At 41.8% G+C, this 22144-nt stretch overlaps 1 protein-coding gene across 1 annotated transcript; it reads left to right on the forward strand.

The window, feature by feature from the left end:
* Positions 1 to 356: 356 nt before the first annotated feature.
* Positions 357 to 22127, forward strand: LOC311251984 (urea transporter 1). Its single transcript, XM_084344727.1, has 8 exons — positions 357 to 645; positions 1173 to 1362; positions 1969 to 2097; positions 3690 to 3879; positions 9107 to 9254; positions 19447 to 19581; positions 21163 to 21212; positions 21702 to 22127. The coding sequence occupies exons 1-8, from the start codon at positions 519 to 521 to the stop codon at positions 21882 to 21884; spliced, it is 1152 nt and encodes a 383-aa protein (XP_084200853.1). The 5' UTR covers positions 357 to 518; the 3' UTR covers positions 21885 to 22127.
* The last annotated feature ends 17 nt before the right edge of the window (positions 22128 to 22144 follow it).

Genomic DNA, 22144 nt, shown 5'->3' on the forward strand with positions numbered 1-22144 from the left:
CCAAGGACACAAAGCAGCGGAGATAGGGAGGTTATATATTACACCTTTTGGAAAAATCTTGAGATAACACAAAGCCCATTGCAGGAAAGACAAACATGCACAAGCTGCAATAAAAAGAGGATGAGTAGCTTACAAGGACAAACAATAGGTGAAGAGATGTCACCGTGGGGCGGAAGAGAGCAGGGACAGAGGAGCAAGGTGATTGTGAAATGTGAAATGTGAAAACGGAGCAGGAGCAGGCGATGGTGAGGTGCTCTGCTTCTCCTTGACCAATCCTGATGGTGCTGGACTTTGTTCTCTTCTGCCACCGGGAGATGTTGACCGGTCCCCTAGTTTATAAGTCAACCCCTTAAACCTCACCAGAGGGGAAAGTGAAGGGGAGGAGGAGAAGGGGAGGAAGGAGCAAGGGAGCCTGAAAAACAAGAAGACGCAACAAAGTACAGAGGATCTCTGGGGTTTTCCAACATCGCTCCACATATTCATCGATTTTGAAGTGGGGTGGTCGAGCAGCTGCAGGGATGTGGATGGATGCCAAAGCAGAGGTGGAGGAGGCCAGCGGGAGTCGTGCCAGCATCCGTCGGCGTGTGTTGAACAGACTGCTACTGTGTACTGGGGACATGGGGTACTTGGATAAGTACATGCAGGGTAGGAAATCTCTCACAATGCACTGTTATCTCTCAAAACGTGTTCTTACTTCTAATCTTAGAAGTAAAAAATGTGATATATTGTCTGACCTTTATCGAATGTGCTTGGGTGATGCATAATTCATCAAGTCTGATACCGCTCATTCTGCGATTAATTGCAAAACTTTGCAAAAAGGGGAAGTTCTCCAACACTTGAAATGTGTTAAACTGCCATAATCATAAATAAATGAGTCTGAAATGTTTACAGTGCCGTTAAAATATGCAGATGTAATCATCACATCATCACACTACTCCCACAGTTGCACTCTTCCTCTGACATCATTAAACTCCCATCTTCTTTTATAAAAGCCTGTATTTCCATTAAGAAATTCAACAGAGGTACAAGTTTTCTTCTGCGCTTTTGTCTCTTTAGGTCCTTGTTTACTACGTTTGAGAGAAGTGAGATGGAAATATTTCTATCCCCAAAGGGTTCTGGGGGGGAATGCTGCCAAGGAAAATGTGTGAAATGTTTACTTTGTGTGTCCTCAGACAAGTTGTTTGTGCTGCAGCTGGTGGTGTCGGGACTGAGAGGGGTGTCCAGGGTGATACTAGCCAACAACCCGCTGAGTGGCGCTCTCATCTTGGCTGCGCTGTACTGGGCTTCCCCCTGGCAGGGCCTGCTGGGAACTCTGGGTGTACTGGCCTCTATGCTTACAGCTGTAATCATAGGGCAGGACAGGTGGAACATAGACACGAATCAGCTCAAAAAAAAGTGCACATTTATAACGACATTTATAACGACATTTATAACGATCTGGGTGTCTACACAGCAGAAAAATGTCCTGGTAAAGATTTCTGGCGCTTGGGCGCCAACCCTGTAACACAGGCCTATGATTTGCTCGACCTTATGACTAAAGTTGATGGAGGGCTCTACTTAAAATTCATGAGAATAACAGCTCCATGACTGATAGCCCTGCGCTCACCCACACCCACTGCCTAGTAGGTCCCACTTTTAGTTAATGTCCCAATATTTATGCCTCGCGCAGTATAATATGCTAATATACAACCTTGTTTAAAGGTTTTAAAATAGATCCTGCCGAACTGGGGGCCCTAATGTTTTTAACTCTGACATGTTGAATACATTTAGTGTCGACTGGGAGCCTCTGCTCATTAAAACACTAGAAGAGTTTGTTTAATGTGGAGCCCTAAAAAGCTACACTAATGTGTGTTTTGATCCTTCTGATGGTCTTACCGTACATCACTTCATTACAGAAATGTTGTCCTCTTTTGTTTTCATCATGGAAAATAATTGATATGTATATCTTCCTGTCCTGTGTGTGTGTAGTGCTGAGGTGTCACAAGGTCTGCATGGTTTCAACGGCATGTTGGTGTCTCTGCTGGTGGGAGTGTTCAGCTCGGCTGGAGAGTGGTACTGGTGGCTGGTACTGCCTGCCTGCTTAGGGTCAGCTACATGGTAAGACACACACACGCACACATACACACACATATGCCGCTCGTATATGTCCCTCCAGATATTCATCGTCCGATGACTTTTCAGTTTCTACTCAACCAGAGAGCGATGAAATGATAACAATTTGTCAGATTACCTATGTTCATTCGACCTGCATCACAGCAGCATGACATTATTCCAGCATTCAATCTTCCCATCCCGAGCACGACATCAGAGGAAAATGGCCGCCATGTGAATGGGGTCAATAGGCCGGTGCCCCACAACTCTTCCAATCTGGTCACCGTGTGGTGACAGCGTCACATTGTTTGTCATCACCTTTCAAAGCAAATATTCTAAAAAAGATTCATATCAATGTTTCTGATACGCCATTTAAACTATGTGGTTTAGTGAGGGAATGATTATTGTCATTGTTAAAAGGAGACATGACTTAGAGTAAGTTTTCTGGTGCAGCGTCTTCTTTTCTCATTCTGGTCCACCAAGCTGTATGGGCTGTCTCCTGAGGCTGGAAGCAGGAAAACACCAGCTGGTACTTGATGGCCGGTGAGAAAAGTGGTTATAGGGTTTTCTTTTTTTCCCCCCAACAGCCACAAGGGGCACCGATGATCCCATTATTCATTCTTGATGAAGGCTTCAAGATGAAGGCTAGCTACGTGGTTTTGCAAATGTAGGTCTAGTTTACTTCCCCAACTCCCAGAGCTTGTTCTACCATCCAAGACAATTAGAACACTCCAGAAACAGAAGTGTGCACTTGAGGCACCTCACTCAACTTCAGTCGATCTTTGATGTCTGTTTTGTACTAAGACCTGTAGCACTTTCAAATTACTTTAATGGTTTATCTTTAAGATTCAAGGTTCAACATAACCTTATTTGTCCCGAAGGAAGTTTGTCAGGGACATGATAATAAAAACCCATATCAGAGAGAAGTGCAGACATGAGTATGCCATATTCAAGTACATAAAACTCTGCCTGCTAATACATACATACATACACTATAATGCGTAACAGACAAGTGCAGATGTAAGTGCAATACATGCACAAAGGCCCTCGTTTCACAACCTCTTTATGTCCTGAGTTTAGCTGATTCACTGATGGAGGGATGAAAGCCTTTTTATACCCATTCAGGTATCTTTTCCTGCATTTAATTGGGTCTCTGTCTCATCCACCTGATGGGACCAGTGCATGTTCTGAATGCAGATGATGGGCAGGGTCAGCGATAATTTTCATAGCCTAGGACCAGTCCGTTGATTTTTCACTTGATCTGATATTTGGCCAAACCAAGCTGAAATTCCATAATGTAACAAACTCTCTAGCACAGCATGATAAAATAACATCATTACCTGTCCACTTCCAAATACCCTGAGTCTGTGCAAGAACCCATCTAGTGACAAATCATCTTCAGACCGAGGATTTAAGAAGCAACGATTCTCATCTGAGAGAATGTCTAAACTTACTTTATCTTGTCACTGACGTTTGAATCACCATCTAAAAGTTTTCCATCCAAATTATAATTCACACGTCATATCATTATGATGTGAATATAAAACTTTTTTCTTTTTAAATTGATCAGCACCTCCACTCTCTCACCCCATCTCCAGTGTCTTTCTGCACAGCGGTCTGTCCTCACTGTTGGACCGGTGGGACCTGCCTGTATCTGTGTTTCCCTTCAACATCACCATCCTCCTCTACCTCCTCTGCACCGGCCCCAACAACCCGTACTTCCCGCACCACACAGTGATGCCACCGGGGGCGCTGGATCCCAATGACACTGAGCTGGCTACAGTCGAGGTAAGGCTGTCCAACGTCGATGCAACTGTTAATGTTAAATCATATGAAAGCCAGGTGAAGCAGGAGAACCACACACAAACAGACTCAGAGACAGAACGACAGATAAGATGTAATTAAATAATATACTACATTATAATAACAACAGCAATATAACTTTATATATTTTTATACATTTGCAGATTACATAGATTTTAAATCATACCTGCAACAAGTCACAACAGCAAAAATAGGTTGCATACATCCCTGAATTTATCCTTTTTACCATGCAAAATTATCTATTTTTTTTCTACTTTCCTCTAATGATTAAAAAAACAATAAAGTATTGATTGAACAACAGTAATGGAAGAAGTATTTAGATATTTGACTTAAGTCAAAGTGGCAATACCTCTGGATAAAATTACTCTACTACAAGAAATAAACACAGTATGGCTGAGGTAGTAGCAGTATTACCATTAAAATGAATTTGTAGTATCAAAAGTGAAAGTACTCATTAGGACCCAGAATTAGATCTATAGCAATGGAACATATTCTATAAACTAAGCATATATTTTGTGGGGAAAAGCTTGAAAATTCAAAGTAACTAGTAAATAAAGTTATCAGAGACATGTACTGGAGTTAAAAGTACAGTATTTGCCTCTAAAACACAGTGGAGTAGAAGTATAAAGTAGCATAAAATGGAAACACTCAAGTACAGTACAAGTACCTCCAAATTATACTTTAAGTACAGTCGTTGAGTACAGGGATGCTGGAAGTCAGTCACAGTTGGAGGTGCTGAGGGGTCAGTCTATATAATGACGTCATAGTAAATGGTGTCCAATATTAATGTTTTTTGTATTAATTGCGAATGAACTGGATAACATGAACACCAACACGTTATGGGTCAAAGCAGCCTCATCAATGGCAGTCGACAACAAATTCCCCAGACTCCCTTATCAAATCATTCACTTTTGTGAGTTGTTGAGTAAGAAGAAATGTTATAAACTTTGCAAAGCGCTGTTTCTAACGAATTCTTAATCATTCGGGCCTTCTTGTAAGTTTGGCCTCGTTTTAGTGGGTGCTAAAGCCCCATCAGCACCCCTAGTTCCTGCATCCACGGTTGAGTAAATGCACTTAGTTACTTTACACCACTGTTGGACAGTCAAAATTCTACATCCTCTTGTTGATGTTGTTTAGCCACTGATATGCCTGTAGCTGCCTCCCTGTAGCAATTAAAATGTGGAGAAATGTATTAATAATTAGTAATTACAATATGAGTTTCTATGATATATTATTCTCCTTTTATTTTGTGGCTCCGGTGGAAAGAAAAAAGAACACTTTGAGTCTCAATTTGCATCGCCTTCTTCAGCATTTCATCATTGAGCGTATCTGTCAGAGTAACATTTTCAGTGATATTTGAACAGAGAAGGCCCATCGAGCCACATGATCACAAAAACAGGTGCAGCTCATTAGTTGTCTCAGAGGGAACTATTAGAAGTGACAGGATGTATGATGAAGATGAAGATTTTAAAGAGACTGAGCTAAACTCAGGCCAGATCTATCCTCTGTGTGTCTGCCATGTTGCAGCGCGGTCTCCGGAGTGAAGTAGCTGATAGGAGCACAATATGTATAAGATCAGCCAGCTATGACTCACCAGTTACTTAGCAACAGTCGCCGATGGAGCTCCTGTTCGGGAAATTATAATCAGCCAAAACTGCTTTAATTAACAATTTGTAGTGATTGAAACGGGAGTCTGCTGTAAATTGTTGCATTCGAAATAAAGTGATTATATGATTATATTCTGTTACCATTGGACTGAGACTGTGCACAATAATGGACATGCAGTACAGGTTTGAACAGTATGAGAGTCAGTCAGGTTTCCAGGAAGTATACACGGAGGCTGATAAAACCTCTGTACAGACAGGGAGAAGAAAACAACAACAACAAAACCTTTCAGCCTGGATTTATCTGCTCCTCAAAGTCCACTTGATTAGAATGCAAACTGTTACACAGCACACCTTGTAAAGAAAATTTAGAGTTCATGTCGACCACTGAATTTAAATGAAATGCAGTTGCCTTGAGCTGCTTCTTACTAAACTTTGGCAAAGGAATCAAGACTCACAGCTGCTGCAGTCGGCTTTTGATCTCCCTGAGCCAGCTGGCACTGGGATGCTTGAGGAGTGACTGGATTTTAATCTGCATGCTTTTGTTTGGGAACAGGCACAAGAGATTATGTGATCCGAATCAGACAAGCTCTATCTTCCTCCAAATGTAATGAATGTACATACATTACTCGTTAGCATTGGATATATGTATTGACTCACAGTTTGAGAGTATGTGGTGATTAAATGGAGAGCAAAACCTCATATGTAGATACAACAGACTATAGAAAGTCTTATAAAAACTTATATACTGCATACACATATCAAGAGAGAGATGGGGACTTGTTTTAAAACATAGAAAACACCTGAAAAAAAAACATAAAAGGGCTCCATACAGCTTGTCGAGTGAAATCCAAGTCTCTGGAAGCCCTGAGATCCCAAACTGATTTGAAAAGACGTTATTTACACCCTCGACGTGCAATCAAGCTCATGCACCCACTTTAGACCAACTTCTAACCCTGTACGCTTGGATAAAGCCAGACAACTGTATGGAGCCATTTTATGTTTCTCTGGGTTTTTTTAATTATTATTATTAATGTTTTTTTAATGTTTTAAAACAAGTCCCCATCTACTTCAGCTGTTTAGAGGAATGCTGCAATGCTGTTTTCTCAGTTGCATTGTAGGTAATGTTGACACTAAGTTTTGAAAAAGGAAGAAGAATACCTGGGAAAATAAGGTGATCTCTGCTGTATCAATCATTTCTTTTAAACTGTCTTTAATGAGTCCAACAGTTTAAAGTAGAGGAATGACTGTTTTTCAAACCTGGCGCCTACATTACCCACAATGCAACTTAGCCACTGAATGACATCACCGGAGACAATTTATCAGATTACATGCAGCTTCTTCGGGAGCCACAATAGGCTTTTTTTCTAAGTTTTTTCACATTTGAAGCATTACTCCCAAGACCTGTACGTACAATTAAAAAAAAAAAATTAATTGGGGGAGGTACCCTTTAAAAGCTGCACCGATCAATATTATCACAATTTTCCCCTTAATTCAGCACCCTTTTGCTAAGTATTTAGGTTTTATGGGCCACAACTTTACTGTTTGAACCCTTCTGTCATCAAATCCATTTTCAGATGAAAAGATCTATCCAACCAACTGTACTACAGCTGCACAGCACCAGACAACACACAAGTAAGCGACCAGCCGTTGAAAGCTGTGCACCATTTAACAGAATGAGAGTCCAAAGAGAAACATATAACCTTCAGGAGTGGAAGTGAATATTGAAATTAAAGGTGTAATATGTAATAACTGGTCAGCTTCTGAAGTCATACTCAAAACAAATGGTGGTCATCATATCACCAGAGTAACAGCTAACTGCTGCTAACTGTAGCTGCTGTTAGCTAGTTAGCTTGGTTAGCCGTGCATCTTGTGGTCCGGACTAGAAGCTGGGAGCAATGAAGTGCTGGTGTTGTGACCTTTAGCAGCTTTGGACCGGGATGGGCCAGGGCTAGCTGGTTAGCATGCTAACTTTAGTAGCTATCTCTGCAACGTATAAAAGGTAATCATTTAAAAACATTGGTTCTTCCCGTTCTGTTGCTGATTTTAGCTTGTTTTTTATGTCCACTTTACGTAATCCTAACATGGTTGACCACACATTCATCTCTGTCTTCTATTTGACCTTGCTTCATTCTTTCTTCCAACAAAAACCCTCTTGAACATAACACTGAAGATGGAGATGATACCTAATTAGGCCCGTAAAAGAGCAGCTTATTATGAAACTATCTGATAGAGAACACTGACCTGAAATTTGTTGGATTTATTTAGCACACAGCGTTTACCGCATGGCGCCAGTGAACCACCTTCAGTGGGAAAAGATGCTGTGTATTTCTGCACACGGTGATCTGCAAACTGACTGTGAAAACTAGATTAGCCACGCTGCCTAAACCCTCTTAGCGTTGTTAGGCGTCCTGAATGTAGAGTCAAGATTTACACACGATTCTATTAACAAGCATCACACCCTGTGGCACAGTATGTCCCTCCCACTAAATTGTGACTTTCCACAAGTTTCAGACCCCTGATTATTGCTCTCTCCTCTCTCTCTGCTTTCACTTCTCTCCTTCAATTAATTATCCTTTCTTTTTAATATTCCACTCAGATCTTTCCCCCTCTGTCCTCCTCCATCTGCCTGTCTCTTGCTTTATAAATGCTGTCCCTCATTTCATAAATCCCCTTTGGTTTGTAACTTGGGAGATCTGAAACCTCTAAATCCTCCTTTTCATCTCTCTGCCTTTCTTCTCCCCGAGTCTCCATCCATTTCTCTGCTATGCAAATCTCCTTCCTCCTTCTCCCACTTTCTAAATGCGTCTTCATCGCCTCTGTCCTTCGTTCTCCTTCCTCATAATTCAACAATAAACAAACTAGCATATGTAACCACATGTTGAGGGACAGCTCAGTTAGATTTTACGTTGTTACAGTCCTTGATGTGAGACAATCTCATCCCCTCCTTCACTTCTCCTCTCTTTCCTCCTCCTCTATTTCTATTTTCCCCCCTTTCATCCCTTTTTTGTGTTTTATCGCTCTCCTCCTTCCTTTTCTTTTGCCCGTCTCCATTTCCTCCTTCTGTCTCTCCTCCTCTCATCTTTCCTCTGGTTCTCTCCGGAGATGGCGATGACGTCGGTCCTATTTATATTTAATGTCTTCAGCTTTCACTCTGCTGTGGTTGGCGCTCTGGCTGCACCGCCAAGGCAGCGTATTCAATCTTCCTGCGCACAAATACACACACACACACGTGCATATGTACACACACAGGAACATGTGCGCACAAAGAGTGGCAGAGCAGCAATATAATTAAAGACCATTTATGATTTGTAAATCTGAGCGACGGGAAGGTGCAGCCATCACGTCGCCATGGAAACTCTTCACTTCTCACTGACTGTTGGGAAAGCAGCGTGTGTGTGTGTGTGTGTGTGTAGTGTGTTTGACTGGGCAAAGAAAAGAATGGCTGACTGAATGGGAAGAGAGCGTCTGAATTGAGTCCACACATTTTGTCATTATGTCTTTTGTGAGTGATCCTGTTAAAGGAATTGTATACTCAAAAAAAAAAAAAAGGTTAAATCCTCCTCTGATTGTTCCCTGTTCTCCAGGTAACGCGTGGCATCTTTCTTGGTGTGGGTCAGATCTTCGCCTGTGGAGCCCTGGGGCCCTCCCTCCTCATCGTGGGAGCTGTTCTGCTCTACTCCCCCCTGCTGGCCGTCCATTCTCTGCTGGGATCGGCGGTTGGGACGCTGGCCGGTGAGTCTCCATCTGTGTGATTGTGTCTCCAGCTGGGCGGATAGTTGGAGAGTTAGTAAAGTTGAGATATTGTTGTGTTCTTTTGTAGGTCAGACTGAAGCAGAAAAACATATCAAAAACGCGCCAATTCAACGGTTATCCACCTTTCGAACATTAGCGCTACATGATGAAGGTTTCATCACCCAAACATGGTATTCAATAGAGCTGATAGTAAATGCAGACAAGGTGGGAATGAGTTATCATTGAAGGAGACCTGTTATGCTTTTTCATTTTTTTCCCTTTCCTTCAGTGTGTTGTATAGGCTCTTGTTCATGTAAAAGATCTGAAAGTTTAGAAGACAGAAGCTCCTCTCTCCCACAGAAAACACTGCTCCTGAAATGTCTCATCAATAGTCCCGCCTTTAATTCTGTTACTTTGTGACATCATGCTACGTCACTTTGTCACATATTTGTGCCTAGCAGCTGGTTTAGTACGTAAGAATTTTTTTTTTCTGTTGCTCAGGCGTGTGTAAGCTGACCAATAAGAGCAGAAGGAGGAGGGACCTTAAAGAGACAGGAGCTAAAACAGAGGGTGAATAAGGTGCTGCTGCACTGGACAGAATGAGAAACGTGAGGTGTTTTCTGAGCATTAAAGCATGTAAACCTATTCCAGTAGTAACCCAAAATAATATTATGAACCTGAAATGAGCATAGTATGTCTCCTTCAAGGGTTTTTGAATTCAGCTATTACAATTAAGGCAAATTGACCTGGCTAGGTGTCTGCCCCATGTACGTATTGGCTTGACGCTGAAGGTCCGATTCCATCCTGTGACTTTTGCTGAAGTGAGTCCAATGTCTTCTAATTTTGAACCGCAAGACGCTGCCCTTTGGTCTCACTTGGGCATCAGTAGTGAACATTAAAAAAGACATCCAAAACACTTCAGTTGTGGCTCCTCAATAGACGTCCTGTGAACGCTGAATTGATGTCTTTTGGATATGTTTCGCTCAGTGGGCGATGGTTGTTGTTCATTTGGTTGAACTAATCAAGGTCGAAGTTTCAGATTGATTTCAGTGTCTCTACCACACACTTTGTGTGCCAGCATCTCACTGTATCACACCCCGTCTTGGCTATTATTACTTACAGGGAAACTCCAAAACTTCACACATAAATGTCACTTTAGGAGGAGGAGTACTACTCAGTGTGTGAAAGCAGTTGTGTAATACTGTCCTCTGTGGCTCCTCTAGTGATATCTTTCGGGGTGATCTCGGCTCGGGCTCGGAGACAACATTCATAACAGAAGGCCTGTGATACAAAGTGTGGGCGTGGAGTTTGAAAGACGTTTGTGTTTACCACTCAGGAAGGATCAAACAAAAACTAGTATTGGGGGCATTTACGTGCCTTTATAATAGACAGCAGAGAGACAACAGGAAACGGGGAGAGAAATGCAATTGCATGCAATAAGGCTCCCACGCAAGACTCAAACTATCTCTGTCTCAACCTTTAAGCCACAGAGGCGCTCTCATTCTGTCTTTTAATCAGTCTCTTGTGAGTTCCCCAACTTGAAAATTCATCCATTATCTTCAGCCGCTCCAGGGGACAAGAGCCTGTACCAGCTGTCTTTAGGCTGGAGGCAGGGTGCCAGTCTAAGACAAACAATCAGGTTCACATTATTAACCTAACCTGCATGTTTTTCACTGTGGAAGAAAACCAGAGCACCTGGATGAAACCCATGCAGGCATGTGAAACATGTAAATCCCAAACGTCACTGCAGCTTAGATGTGCAACACTATATAGTATATATTTGATTTAATCAGGAGGTCACAGTGAGATCACATTTTCAAGTGAGACATGAATCCACAGTAAATTATACAATAAAAAAATGATAATATAAAATAATAATGAGAATGGTACAATGTATTCTAAGATATCCTTAAGATATTAAGATGACCTTAATTGCCCTATCAATATCAATGCGTCAAGTTTTACTCCACTCTGTATATTACTCCAGATAAATGGGGCAAATATCTGAAGCCTGTCTTTCCAAGATTAGTGTTTATATAAAATATATCACAAATGATGCAAAATATAAGATATTTAGAAGGCAATATAATAAGAACAACAATACCATACTTGTTTTATGTGTTACTAACATCACAGTGGCACAAATCACCATACCTGTGCCAATAGCATAATGCAGTATCATTAACCTTTGTCTTCGATAGCACTATAAACCTTCCATTTATTAAACCATCAGTCAGGACCTCAAATAGATGGCAGGCTGAGCTCCCTGCATGGCAAATGTTGAATTACAGTGGATTTAACGAGGTTAAAGTCGGGTACATTTTATGAACCCCTCTGGCAATAAGGCAGAATGTCAGCAGCGCATATGAATATGAAACTGTAAAACAGGCAGCAGCAGCAGCCTGTGGGCAGCTGCTCCAAAACACTAGCGACAATTAGCCGGGGCATTGATAATTGCTGGCTTATATACAGACACACAGGCCTGTAGCTGTGTTTGCCTTTTATGTTTGCCTTGCTGTGACTCTATTCAGGGAGAGAGAAATGCTCAAATTTTGAAAGACCCCTGCTTCCGTCTGCTGCAAGTACAATACAGTGTCCTGAAATACTTTCTGTGTGTGTGTGTGTGTGTGTGTGTGTGTGTGTGTGTGTGTGTGTGTGTGTGTGTGTGTGTGCGTGTGTGTGTGTGTTAGCTATGAGTCATACTGTAACAAACAGCGGAGTGGGAGCGTGCTTGTACATACACACTTGTGGACACATTCAAACAGTGGCAGGCACACACACATACACACACTGCTGCGATACAAACGACAGTGTGACAAGAAGGCAGTCAAAGAGATGTGACTGTAATGAGATTGTGTCGGCAACAGAGCCTGCTGGAGCGTGGCGGTTAAATGCATAAGAGCAACACATTAATCAGGGTCTCTGTCGTTGTCATTTGTTTGTTCTCTCTTCTTCAGCCAAAGTTAAAGGTCCCGTTTTGTATAAAGTGAGTGATTTTCTGTCAGTTTTTTTTTTTAAATCATAAAGCAGGCCTATTTGCTAGATAAATACTGTGAAAAATGCTCAATCCAAGGAGAAATGCAGGCAGCAACAACTGTGAACAGGAACTGTGGCTTCAAATGAGCCATCAGGACTTCTGTAAGGTTGTGATGTCACAACTATCGCAACAGTATACAGTCTGTATGAATACTTGGAGCATCAAACTTTGTATTAATCTGCAGCTGAAAATAATCCCCAACAATAACACTATTTGATCTGGTTTTAGTGACATTTCCTAAGAGCTACAATGCCTGGCTGTAAATGTTTATCCACATGCACACTCCCATGCCCAGAAACAAATGAAGCTGCAGTGCACAGAGAGAGAGTTAAGAGTGTGAATAAGTGCTGCAAGGTCAAATTCAAAACTTAATCCTGCCTGACAGAGACCCAGACGGGAAAAGAAAGATCAGTGTCAGGAGACACAGACGAAAGTGTCAGACGGAGATGGAGAGGAGAGAAAAGGGATGAGGGGGGGGAAAATCAGGGGGCATAAATTGAATGAAAGACAAGAAATAGTGCCAGAGAGAGGCAGCAAAAGAGAAAGATGCTAATGAAGGCATCAGAGAAGAAAAGCAGGCTCCCTAAATGATCAAGAGGCCTGAAAATGTGTGTGTGCGCTTGTGTGTATTGAATCGACACAATCTTCTCCACACTTCAGTCAACAAAGTTTTGCCCTTGGCTCTGTTTTTCTTCTTCTGTCTCTCCTCCCCTCCACGAATAGCTCTTTTCTTCTTTTTGCTTCCGTCTCTTTATCTTTTAATCCTTTCAAAACTCCTCTTATCATTCTTTTCACTTGTTTCCTTTCACCAGTGCTCATCTGCCTTAATCATCCCTTCAAAAGGTGTGCGTGGGTGGGTGCGCACAAGGTGTCATTATCATCACCTTTCGTGCTGATAAAAGTGTTTGCTAAACTGTGACATAGCTAACTGTAGTACAGGCACGACAGGCCTATCAAAACCTGGGTTTCCCTCAGTAGCTCTAGCCTCGTACAAACAGAGCTGCTTCCTTATTTTTCGTGTCTTCGAAGACCCTTTGACAGCCTCTTGTTTTAAAACAAAACAGCTGGGAACAATAAAAAGGCAGCTCAAAGTCAAACTAATTTTAGCATTAGCATTAGCGATAGCTGACACTAGCTGGCTACAGCTGATAAACCAGCCCAGTTGCTTCAATCTGCGTACAAATAACACAACTTTAGACTTGATTGCATGCAGTACATACTCTAAAGTCCATTTTTGCTTCCGACCGATAAAGTCTCCCAATTAAGTTTTGTGGGGGACAGATATGGCCAAAAATGCGCATAAAAAAGGCAGTTGACGCTGTATTAAGAGTGAGAAAGTGGTCGCAGGTTACAGTGTTGACTTACTTCCATAAGGTAACGAACGTAATGTCATCAGTTAAGTCATGTTCCTAACAGCATCTTTTCTTAAACCTTGCCTTAAAAAGTAGTTTTGTTACCTAAACCTGACCGAATGCCAAGGTTATGTGTCGGTGTTTAGTTATCATGACGATAAAGGTCACCAAAGTTGTGTTATTTGTATGCAAATTGATGAGACTGGGTTGAATAAACTCTGCTCTGTCTTTTCAGCAGCTAAAATCCAGTCATCAACTATAGAGACAAGAAGTTTTTGTTTACTTCTGTGTGAAGCTGAAGACCCATTTAAAAAACTATTCACTGTCAAAATATTATTACTGTAGCACATTTACTGTCATATCCATCAACTCTTCATCTCTAGCTCCATCCTCACCTTCTCTGTCATCATCATCATTTTCATTGACATCATCATCATTTTCCGTCATCATCACGACCCCTTTTGTCCATTCACCACTATGAAAATAGCTTTTGACCCAGGAATCGCTGCTGTCGTCACTGTCTTATTCATTCCCACCTCTGGTGCTGCTGCAATCAGTGAAATAATTTTCTCAAGGATATATGTGGGGTGAGAGACCAAAGGGAGGCAGACAGCAGATGTTCAGAGATGTGTGGATCCCTGACGACAGACTGGAAAAATCACAGCATCTCTATATGAGTAATCAGCCTGCTAATCGTCACCTCTTAATGTCTGTGAGAATGACGGATAGATACAGTAACATGGGTCAGACTGAGAGTGGATAGAGACATGAAGTTGAGTGTGGGGCCATATTTAGAGCTGTCACTCAAACCACTGCAGTGTAAACTATTCCCATAAGGGGTTTCCAGAGGAGGGGATCAGGGGCTGTATGTAGGCCAGAGCCTCTACCTCCTGCTCCATTCATGTTTCAGGAGAAGTATTGTGGATTTCTGTGAAGTTGGATCAAATAGAGGAGGGAGGAGACTGTGAGGCAGCTGAAGAAGTCAACGAGAGTTCATTGCTTAACTCTGAGTTCTTTAAGTAGCTTTTTAGCGATGATATTAAACCACACATTAAAGGTATTTCTAAGTAAGAAATCTCACATCTGCTATCTTTGGTGTGACATGACAGGAGAAAGGAGAAAATAGAAGGCAACACTCCTCCGTGTAGGAAGAAGGTATTTGTGGAAGGGAGAATGTTAATGTATAACCAGTACTTCACAAAATGTCATAACACAACATTACATTATAATAATTACAGTCTTGAGCCAGACCTCTGGTGTCACATAAACAGCCGAACACAGCGGCTATATAATACCTAACAACTGAAGACAAGAGACATGAGTCGATATAGGAATATTTCAACAGTTATTGAATGGATTGTCGGGACATCTTTCACAGACATCAATGGTCCATAGATGGTAAATCCTATACACATTAACCTGATCCCCTGACATTTCATACCTAAATGTACGAATAGGTTGATCACCAGTGACTGTCAAAATGATGCATATCACCATTACTGAAGCAACATCATAACTGTTGCAGCAGACCAGCAACAGGCATGCTGGACCTTTGTTGTATCCTAGCAGTTTGGTTAGGTTTAGACACTAAAACTACTTGGTAAGGTTTAGGAAAACATGGTGGTTTGGCTCAAAATAACTATGTTACATATGTAACATTTGTATGAATAACTCACAGTTGATGTTCACTTTCACAATGGACATGAACAGCTACTGGGTGAAAGTTCTGTACTTTTTTGATCCAACCATCCATTGTTGCTCTTAATAAAACTACGCCAGACTTCCTCCTTTGCTGCTGTGATAATTACTATGCCACTAGAGGTCGCCACCTGACAAGAAACGCAAATGTGGGTGGTAGTAAGGTATGGTTGTTTTTCTGATGAGGACAGGCTGATGCTAACAGGCTAAACTCAGGTGACATCAGCATGTTGGCATTTTCATTACGATCATGTTAGCATGCTGACATTATGCTAACATTTAGCTCAAAGCACCAGTGTGCCATACAGCAGCCTCACATAGCCACTAGCATAACTGTAGACTCTTAGTCTTGTTGTTGAACGCCATCTTAACACTCTCCACTATCTGCACAGTCAGGAGAAGTGTTATACGGCAAGAATTTCACTTCTTAAAAGAGAAAAGACATTAATTGAGGATAAAGTACAAACATACAGTTCATAGCACACATGATTAGAAGCTTTGGAAGCATGAAGAGGATTGTAGAAATAGGCCTGTAAAACATCTGAAATGAGGCTCTTAGCTAGAGAGATGCTAATGGAAAAGAGACTAATCACACACGCAAAGTAGTTTTTTTCCACTGCACAGCAGCAAACAGTTCTGAGTACAGCTCATCCTGCTGATATCTGGACAGTGTTAGCGAATGAGCACACATACAGAGCAATCCATTTAGCTGCATCCACACAGTTTTCCCCTCGAAGGCATCAAAGGGCAGAATGATGGATACACCAGCTAAATGAGGAGCAGAGGCCCAAATACAAAGATAGCCATTATACTGGAAAACAAGTCATTATGTACACTTCATTTCAGTCATTCATTCCAACCTATTGCACTATCCTCCATTTAGTCTGCAGATAGTCACTGTGGTTTGATGCAGGAAGCAAAAGAGGAGAGGAGATATTGGGTCTGATATGATAAAAGCTGTCTGACTCATTCGATTAGCATAGACAGCATCACACTGGGAGTGGCTCACACACACATACACACACATTGTAGAAACACAGTAAAAAATTTAGGATCCCCTGGGGTCTCCCTCCCACACTGCCATTAGTCTTTATCGACACCCTGATGTGGGGAGGCAAGGATGGGGGGGAAGAGTGAGAGGAGGCTGAGGAAGGGAACGAGGGGACGGGAAACAAAGAGGAAGATGGAGAAGAAGATAATGAAGTGTTGAATGAGGACGAGACAAGATGAGTGCAGAGGGAGTCTGAGCGTTTAAGGACAAAGAGGGGGGAAAAACCAACACAGAGAGAGGAAGGAGGGAGTGGATGGCAGAGCAGCCCAGCAGGGACAGAGTGAGGAGGCAGCACCAGGGTGTGGTCAGTCTGCTTCAGGACCAGTTTGCTAAACTGCAGCCCACCCTGTCTGGTAATGAGGAAATCAATCACAGCACACCCCCAGGGTCATTTATCTGCAGGAGAGCCTCCAAAATTTACTGTTACTGCAGAGGAATTGTTTGGATAAAGCCTGCAGTATTAATACAGGGAAGATGCGGCTGCAGTGATAGGCTGAAACACCAATTATAACTTAAATGTTTACTGTTGTAATTTCAGTCCTTTATCTTTTTATCTGTATTATCTCTCGTGCATTTCATCTTAGCTACTATGCATTTCAGTTTTGAATGTGACATTTACCAAACATCTTGTGACATGACGATGCAACCAGGCTCCTGAGTGAAAGTAAACTCCCTCCTCTTCACCCAGGGTCACGTTCAGCTTAGTGCACGTGTGTGTAAATAATATATAGCCGCTACAGCAAATACTGGTGGGCACTCTCCTGCGCAGACAGACAGTGTTCAGTAATATTTTATGATATCGCTCTCACTCAGAAAGGTAAAAATACAATATTTCTGTCGTAGGGTTTTTGCTCGGACGAACATAAGTAGCGTATGTATCAATGAAACAGTCAGTGGGAGGTTGAAAAGCTCACTTCTTGCCACAGCTGAGCAGTGGCAGCTGCTCCGGGTGGGGCTACGGGACTGGAACACACACACACACACGCACACACACACAGATGCGGTGTTGTCCCTTCTGGCTTGCTGTGCGGCAGGAAGCAGACAGTCAATCAGACATATAAAGTGCAATACGATATTTAGTCCCTGGCTGCCCAACATGAGGGGCAAATCAACCTTAATGCTATTTTATTTTTGTGAGGTAAAAGACTCTTCATGTAATCCATAACAGGAAGAATGACACTTTGTGCAGGAAGTCAGTCAATTAAGGATACTTGGGATCCTAGTAGCATTTTACATCTTAGTTTCAGATGTGGCCCCCAAAGGAAAAAACGTTCCAGTTTATTAAGTAACGTGAGACCTAGTACAATTGGATGCAATGCGTTTAACAGCCCTGCAATTCATCCTTTTATGTTGTGAATCATAATCTTCAGGTTACTAACTGACTAAGTTACAACATGGCTACTCACATCTCATATCTGTCTCTCTGACTTCTCTCACAGTGAAGGTGTAGGAGGTGGAGGGAAGGCTTGTCTCACTCGAAGGGATTTTTACTCTTAAGTTCACTTCGAACGTTACATTTTAACTCGTTGGTCAAGTTTTTCATCAAATTTAGCACAAATTTAAAGGGAAATGCAAATCAGTGCTTGTTTCCATCCATCCATTACTGTTTATTGTTTTTATATTATTGGTTTTGGTCTCTTCAAGATAAAGTGATGGTACTAGTTTGTGCTAGGAGGACACAGCAAGATGACGTAATTCAAAAAGTGCTAGTCAAACTTGTGTACTAGCTTAAGCACAATAGTAGATGGAAAGCTGATGATTGAAGATCAACCTAACAGCTCCTCAAAATCTCCTGTGGTTAAACTTCTCACTCTGCTGCAGTGACGTAGGAGAGAAGTCCAGGGTGTGTCAGTGCACCGTGACATCACTCTTGTACTGAGTGAAACTTGGTTGTTGTTAGAGGTGCAACAACCTTCGTAAGTCCATAACTATTTACCGGCTCTAAATATTTCAATGTAACACAGAGCATTGTGCGACTGGCTGCTGTTGAATGAAGCTTGCCGGCCTTTGCAGCTGAACTCAGTCGCTCCTGCTTCTGATATCAGTTTGACTCTAATTGTTATTCTGCCTCACGTGTGGGTTGAACGACAAAGTGCAGCTGCTGCTGAAGGCCAGCAGTGAAAAGGTCAATGCTTCTGGCTTCACTGAGATTTATCTGGGCCAGCTTGTCCGCCCGGTGCAGTCTGCATATAGTTTCAGCTTCACAGTAAAGTGTTTGTTTTAGTATGGATGTGAGTCAGAGGTGAGACATTGACCTGGTGCTCATCCACCTACCACATCAATACCCTGCAGCAGTAGCACAGAGACACTGGATGATGGAGTCAGGACTGAAAAACACACTGATACTGAAGCTGTTGTTGTGAGGACTTGTTCAAATGTTGTTTACAACGTTTTTGGAAATATGAAAATGAATATTATCATGCAAATAAAGAGTGGAATAGCCTAACAATTAAGTACAAGTGTGATTGATCCCTATGAAAGTCTCCTTTTCTCATTACTCCTGCACTCTCATTACAAGAAAAGACTTAAAACGTAAAGCTATTTATGATAGTGCCACTCTCACTCACTGGAGAGGAGACAGGCAGCGTCTCTGTCAGCACTTCCACCCAGCCCTGCTCACCATCACCACAGGATGACTGGCTCAACGCAGGCAGTCTTTTTTCGAAGGGGAAAACTCAGAAACATAAGATACAGAGCAGATGAACTACATGTCGCCTCCCCCTCAGTGGAACATCATATCCTGCTAATACTGACACACAAGACTCCAAACTGATACGAGCAACTGGCAGACGTGTAGTCAAATGATGTTTTGGCTGAATGAGGTTACACGCAAATTAAAATCTGAACTGAAGGCAACCGTGCAACAGTGTGTGTCCGGCGCCCTCACATGGATGATTCTAGTACAGCAGATTCAACGGACAGAAATCAGTGTGTGTGTGTGTGAAGTTGTGTATTTCTGCCTGTGTGATTCTAGGATGTCAGCAGCAGTGACTCAACGGAAGTTTTAATTCTAACTGTGTGTGTGTGTGTGTGTGTGTGTGTGTGTGTGTGCAGGTTTGTCTGTGGCGGTGCGTCATGATGCTCTGTACTCGGGTCTGTTGGGGTTTAATGGAGCTCTCGGCTGCATGGCTGTCGGAGGAGTCTTCTTCACCTTCACCTGGAGGACTCACCTCTTTGCCATCGCCAGCGGTAACACACACACACACGCACACGGCATAAAGCCTTACCAGCATACATTAGTTGTACAAAAGATGTAAATCAGTGCTTATATTAAAATATATGTCTATGAATAGATATATAAATTTAGATTTTTCCACCTAAAAGTAAAATTGGACGCATTATTTTTTTTTATTTATTTTACTCTGTACACTAGGGTAAGTTCAAGAATGGACAACACATAACTGCCATCCTGCATACATATTTTATTCGCATATCATGCTGTGTAATGTATATTGTTCATATTATTTATCCCTCTTGTGTTTAGTTTTTGTCCCACTACGCTAATAACTTTTGCACTACAAAACTTTTGGTATTTTTCATAACAGTAACTTGTTTAATTCGTTTTTTGTTTTTTTTTGTGGCAGAAATACAAGAACCATATGAACATGATTGTCATATTTTGTAATAATACATCTTTTTAAGATGTTTTAACCTTGATTTTTGCAGGGATGTTAAAACACAAAGACCTAGGGTAAAAAGAACGGGAAAAAAATAAGAAGAAATGAGAAAGAGAGAAAGATAATTTTGCTTCTGTCATTATTCTTGTCGTTACCAGACTCAGCCACTGGAGGACAACAGAAACAAACAAGCGGCTTCAGAATGCTCTGTCCATGGTGCTGAAACAAATGTTAATGTTCTCATCGTCTCTATCAATCCTACAACCTTAACATTTAGCCCTTTAACAGGTCATTCTGAACTTAATTGCATTATATTTCTTTACTGATATATTAGAGCTTTTAGGTTTGACTTTGAATCATAAAATGACTCTCCCGTGTCATTTAGGCTGCAGTCTTACTGACCCTTTTCATGAGACCTTTGGTCCTATGAAACCTTGTCAGAGAAGCAGTTGAGTCAATTAAACAAGGCTCGTTTTCTTGGTTACTGAACAACAAACAGTTGATATGAGACACACTGGACTCATGTGAAAGGCATCTTGTTGTAAGATTTTATAAATCGTGCGAGCCCTTTGAGTAATCGAGCTACGCTCACTGCATCACTTCTCCTCTTAGTAAATCATGAACTAATTCTCCTGCAGAATGAACCACATGCTGAATCATGCTGTCTTAAAGGTGCAGCAAGCCATTCTGGAGAGAGACAGCAGAGTCTCAGCACTGATGCTCCAGGTTAGGTCTCGGGTCGGATCAACCAACCCAAGCTATCAGCATTAAACTCAATGAGCAACTATCTTTCTCCAGAATCACTTGCAGACAGTCAGAAAATCTGCTTCTCTTTGTCAAACAGCTGTAATTGCAGAGAAGAGGTTAATATCGCTGCAATCTTTCAGTTTGAAGCTTGATTTGATTGATCTCTTTTGACTGGGCCAAATTATGTACCCAGTCTATCTCACTCCAACAACGCATCTGAAATTGTAGCTGGAGCACCATGGACATTAGCGCTGACCAGTTTGGCAGCGAGCTAATCTACTCACATTAGGTAAATTGCTCTTAATTGGAGCTGCCGGTGTGTCTTGTGTCAGGGCCAACTGCAGCCAAACTCTGTTCCAGTGTGTTGAGGATATATTTAGTCTAATCTCTTCTCCTCTGCTCGCAGCCTTCCTCTCGGCGTACGCTGACATCGCTCTGAGCAATCTGCTGGGAACTGTGAGTGCACACACCTCGAGCCACGTGCGTGTGAAGCATCACTGCAGTGACCTCTCTGAGCTGAAAGTTTTAAGTCCGCTGCACTTTTGACCAGTCCAGTTCAAATGTATTTTTACAACACTGCTTCAGGGAATGAAAAACTTTTGTGCATGGCAAAAAAAGGAGAATATTCACCTGCGGTATTCAATTTTTTAACTCAGATTGATTGATCAACCAGCAGTAAAAGGAATTTTAAACAGTGGAACAGGATTTCATTACAGGATTAATTAAATTATAATGAAATCCTGTATCAGTTGTGACTCTTTAGTAGTCGTCACAGGAAGAATTGATAGGGATGCAAACAAATATATACATGTAAGTCCTCAAATTTCCTTTTACCTTTTCATACTTTCATGGTACAGTATCGAGATTGTTCACACTCAAACTGTCTGACTCACTCCACTCTCTCTTATTCATTATTAAACACCCTCTCTCCCTCTCTTCACCTAGGTTGGTCTGCCAGCCTGCAGTTGGGCAGCTACCCTGATATCCACACTGATGTTGCTGCTGACCGGCAGTTTACGAACATACCGCATTCCTATTGGTCAAGTCATGGCCCCTGAACACAACCTGCGCTCCCGCGGCCAATGGGAAGCTGGGAACACCACAGAAAGGGAGAGCACTGATGTGTAAGACTAAGACACACAGAGTACTGTATCAGTACATCTGAGGTGGATAGCATACATACATATTTCATACAAACATTTTATAAATAGATTCTTACACACACACTCATTTCTGGGGGAATGTGATGCTGTTACTTTTCATTTCATCCACAAGGTGGCGATGTCTGTTCAGCAATAAAATGTTTATGAAGTGTCACGACGTGTATTCAAACACAAACATTTATATTAAATTGGTTCAATTTTCAACAAGTTTGGTCCATGTTCTTG

Source organism: Pagrus pagrus (assembly GCF_965226575.1).
Source record: "Pagrus pagrus genome assembly, chromosome: 22".
NCBI classification, from domain to species: domain Eukaryota; kingdom Metazoa; phylum Chordata; class Actinopteri; order Spariformes; family Sparidae; genus Pagrus; species Pagrus pagrus.

Bases quoted from the DNA above. Each gene is read 5' to 3' on its own strand.
- LOC311251984 (XM_084344727.1), top strand. From the start codon at position 519: ATGTGGATGGATGCCAAAGCAGAGGTGGAGGAGGCCAGCGGGAGTCGT. The intron at 3,880-9,106 runs GTAAGGCTGTCC...CCTGTTCTCCAG, and splicing joins CTGAGCTGGCTACAGTCGAG to GTAACGCGTGGCATCTTTCT. The intron at 19,582-21,162 runs GTAACACACACA...CTCTGCTCGCAG, and splicing joins CCTCTTTGCCATCGCCAGCG to CCTTCCTCTCGGCGTACGCT.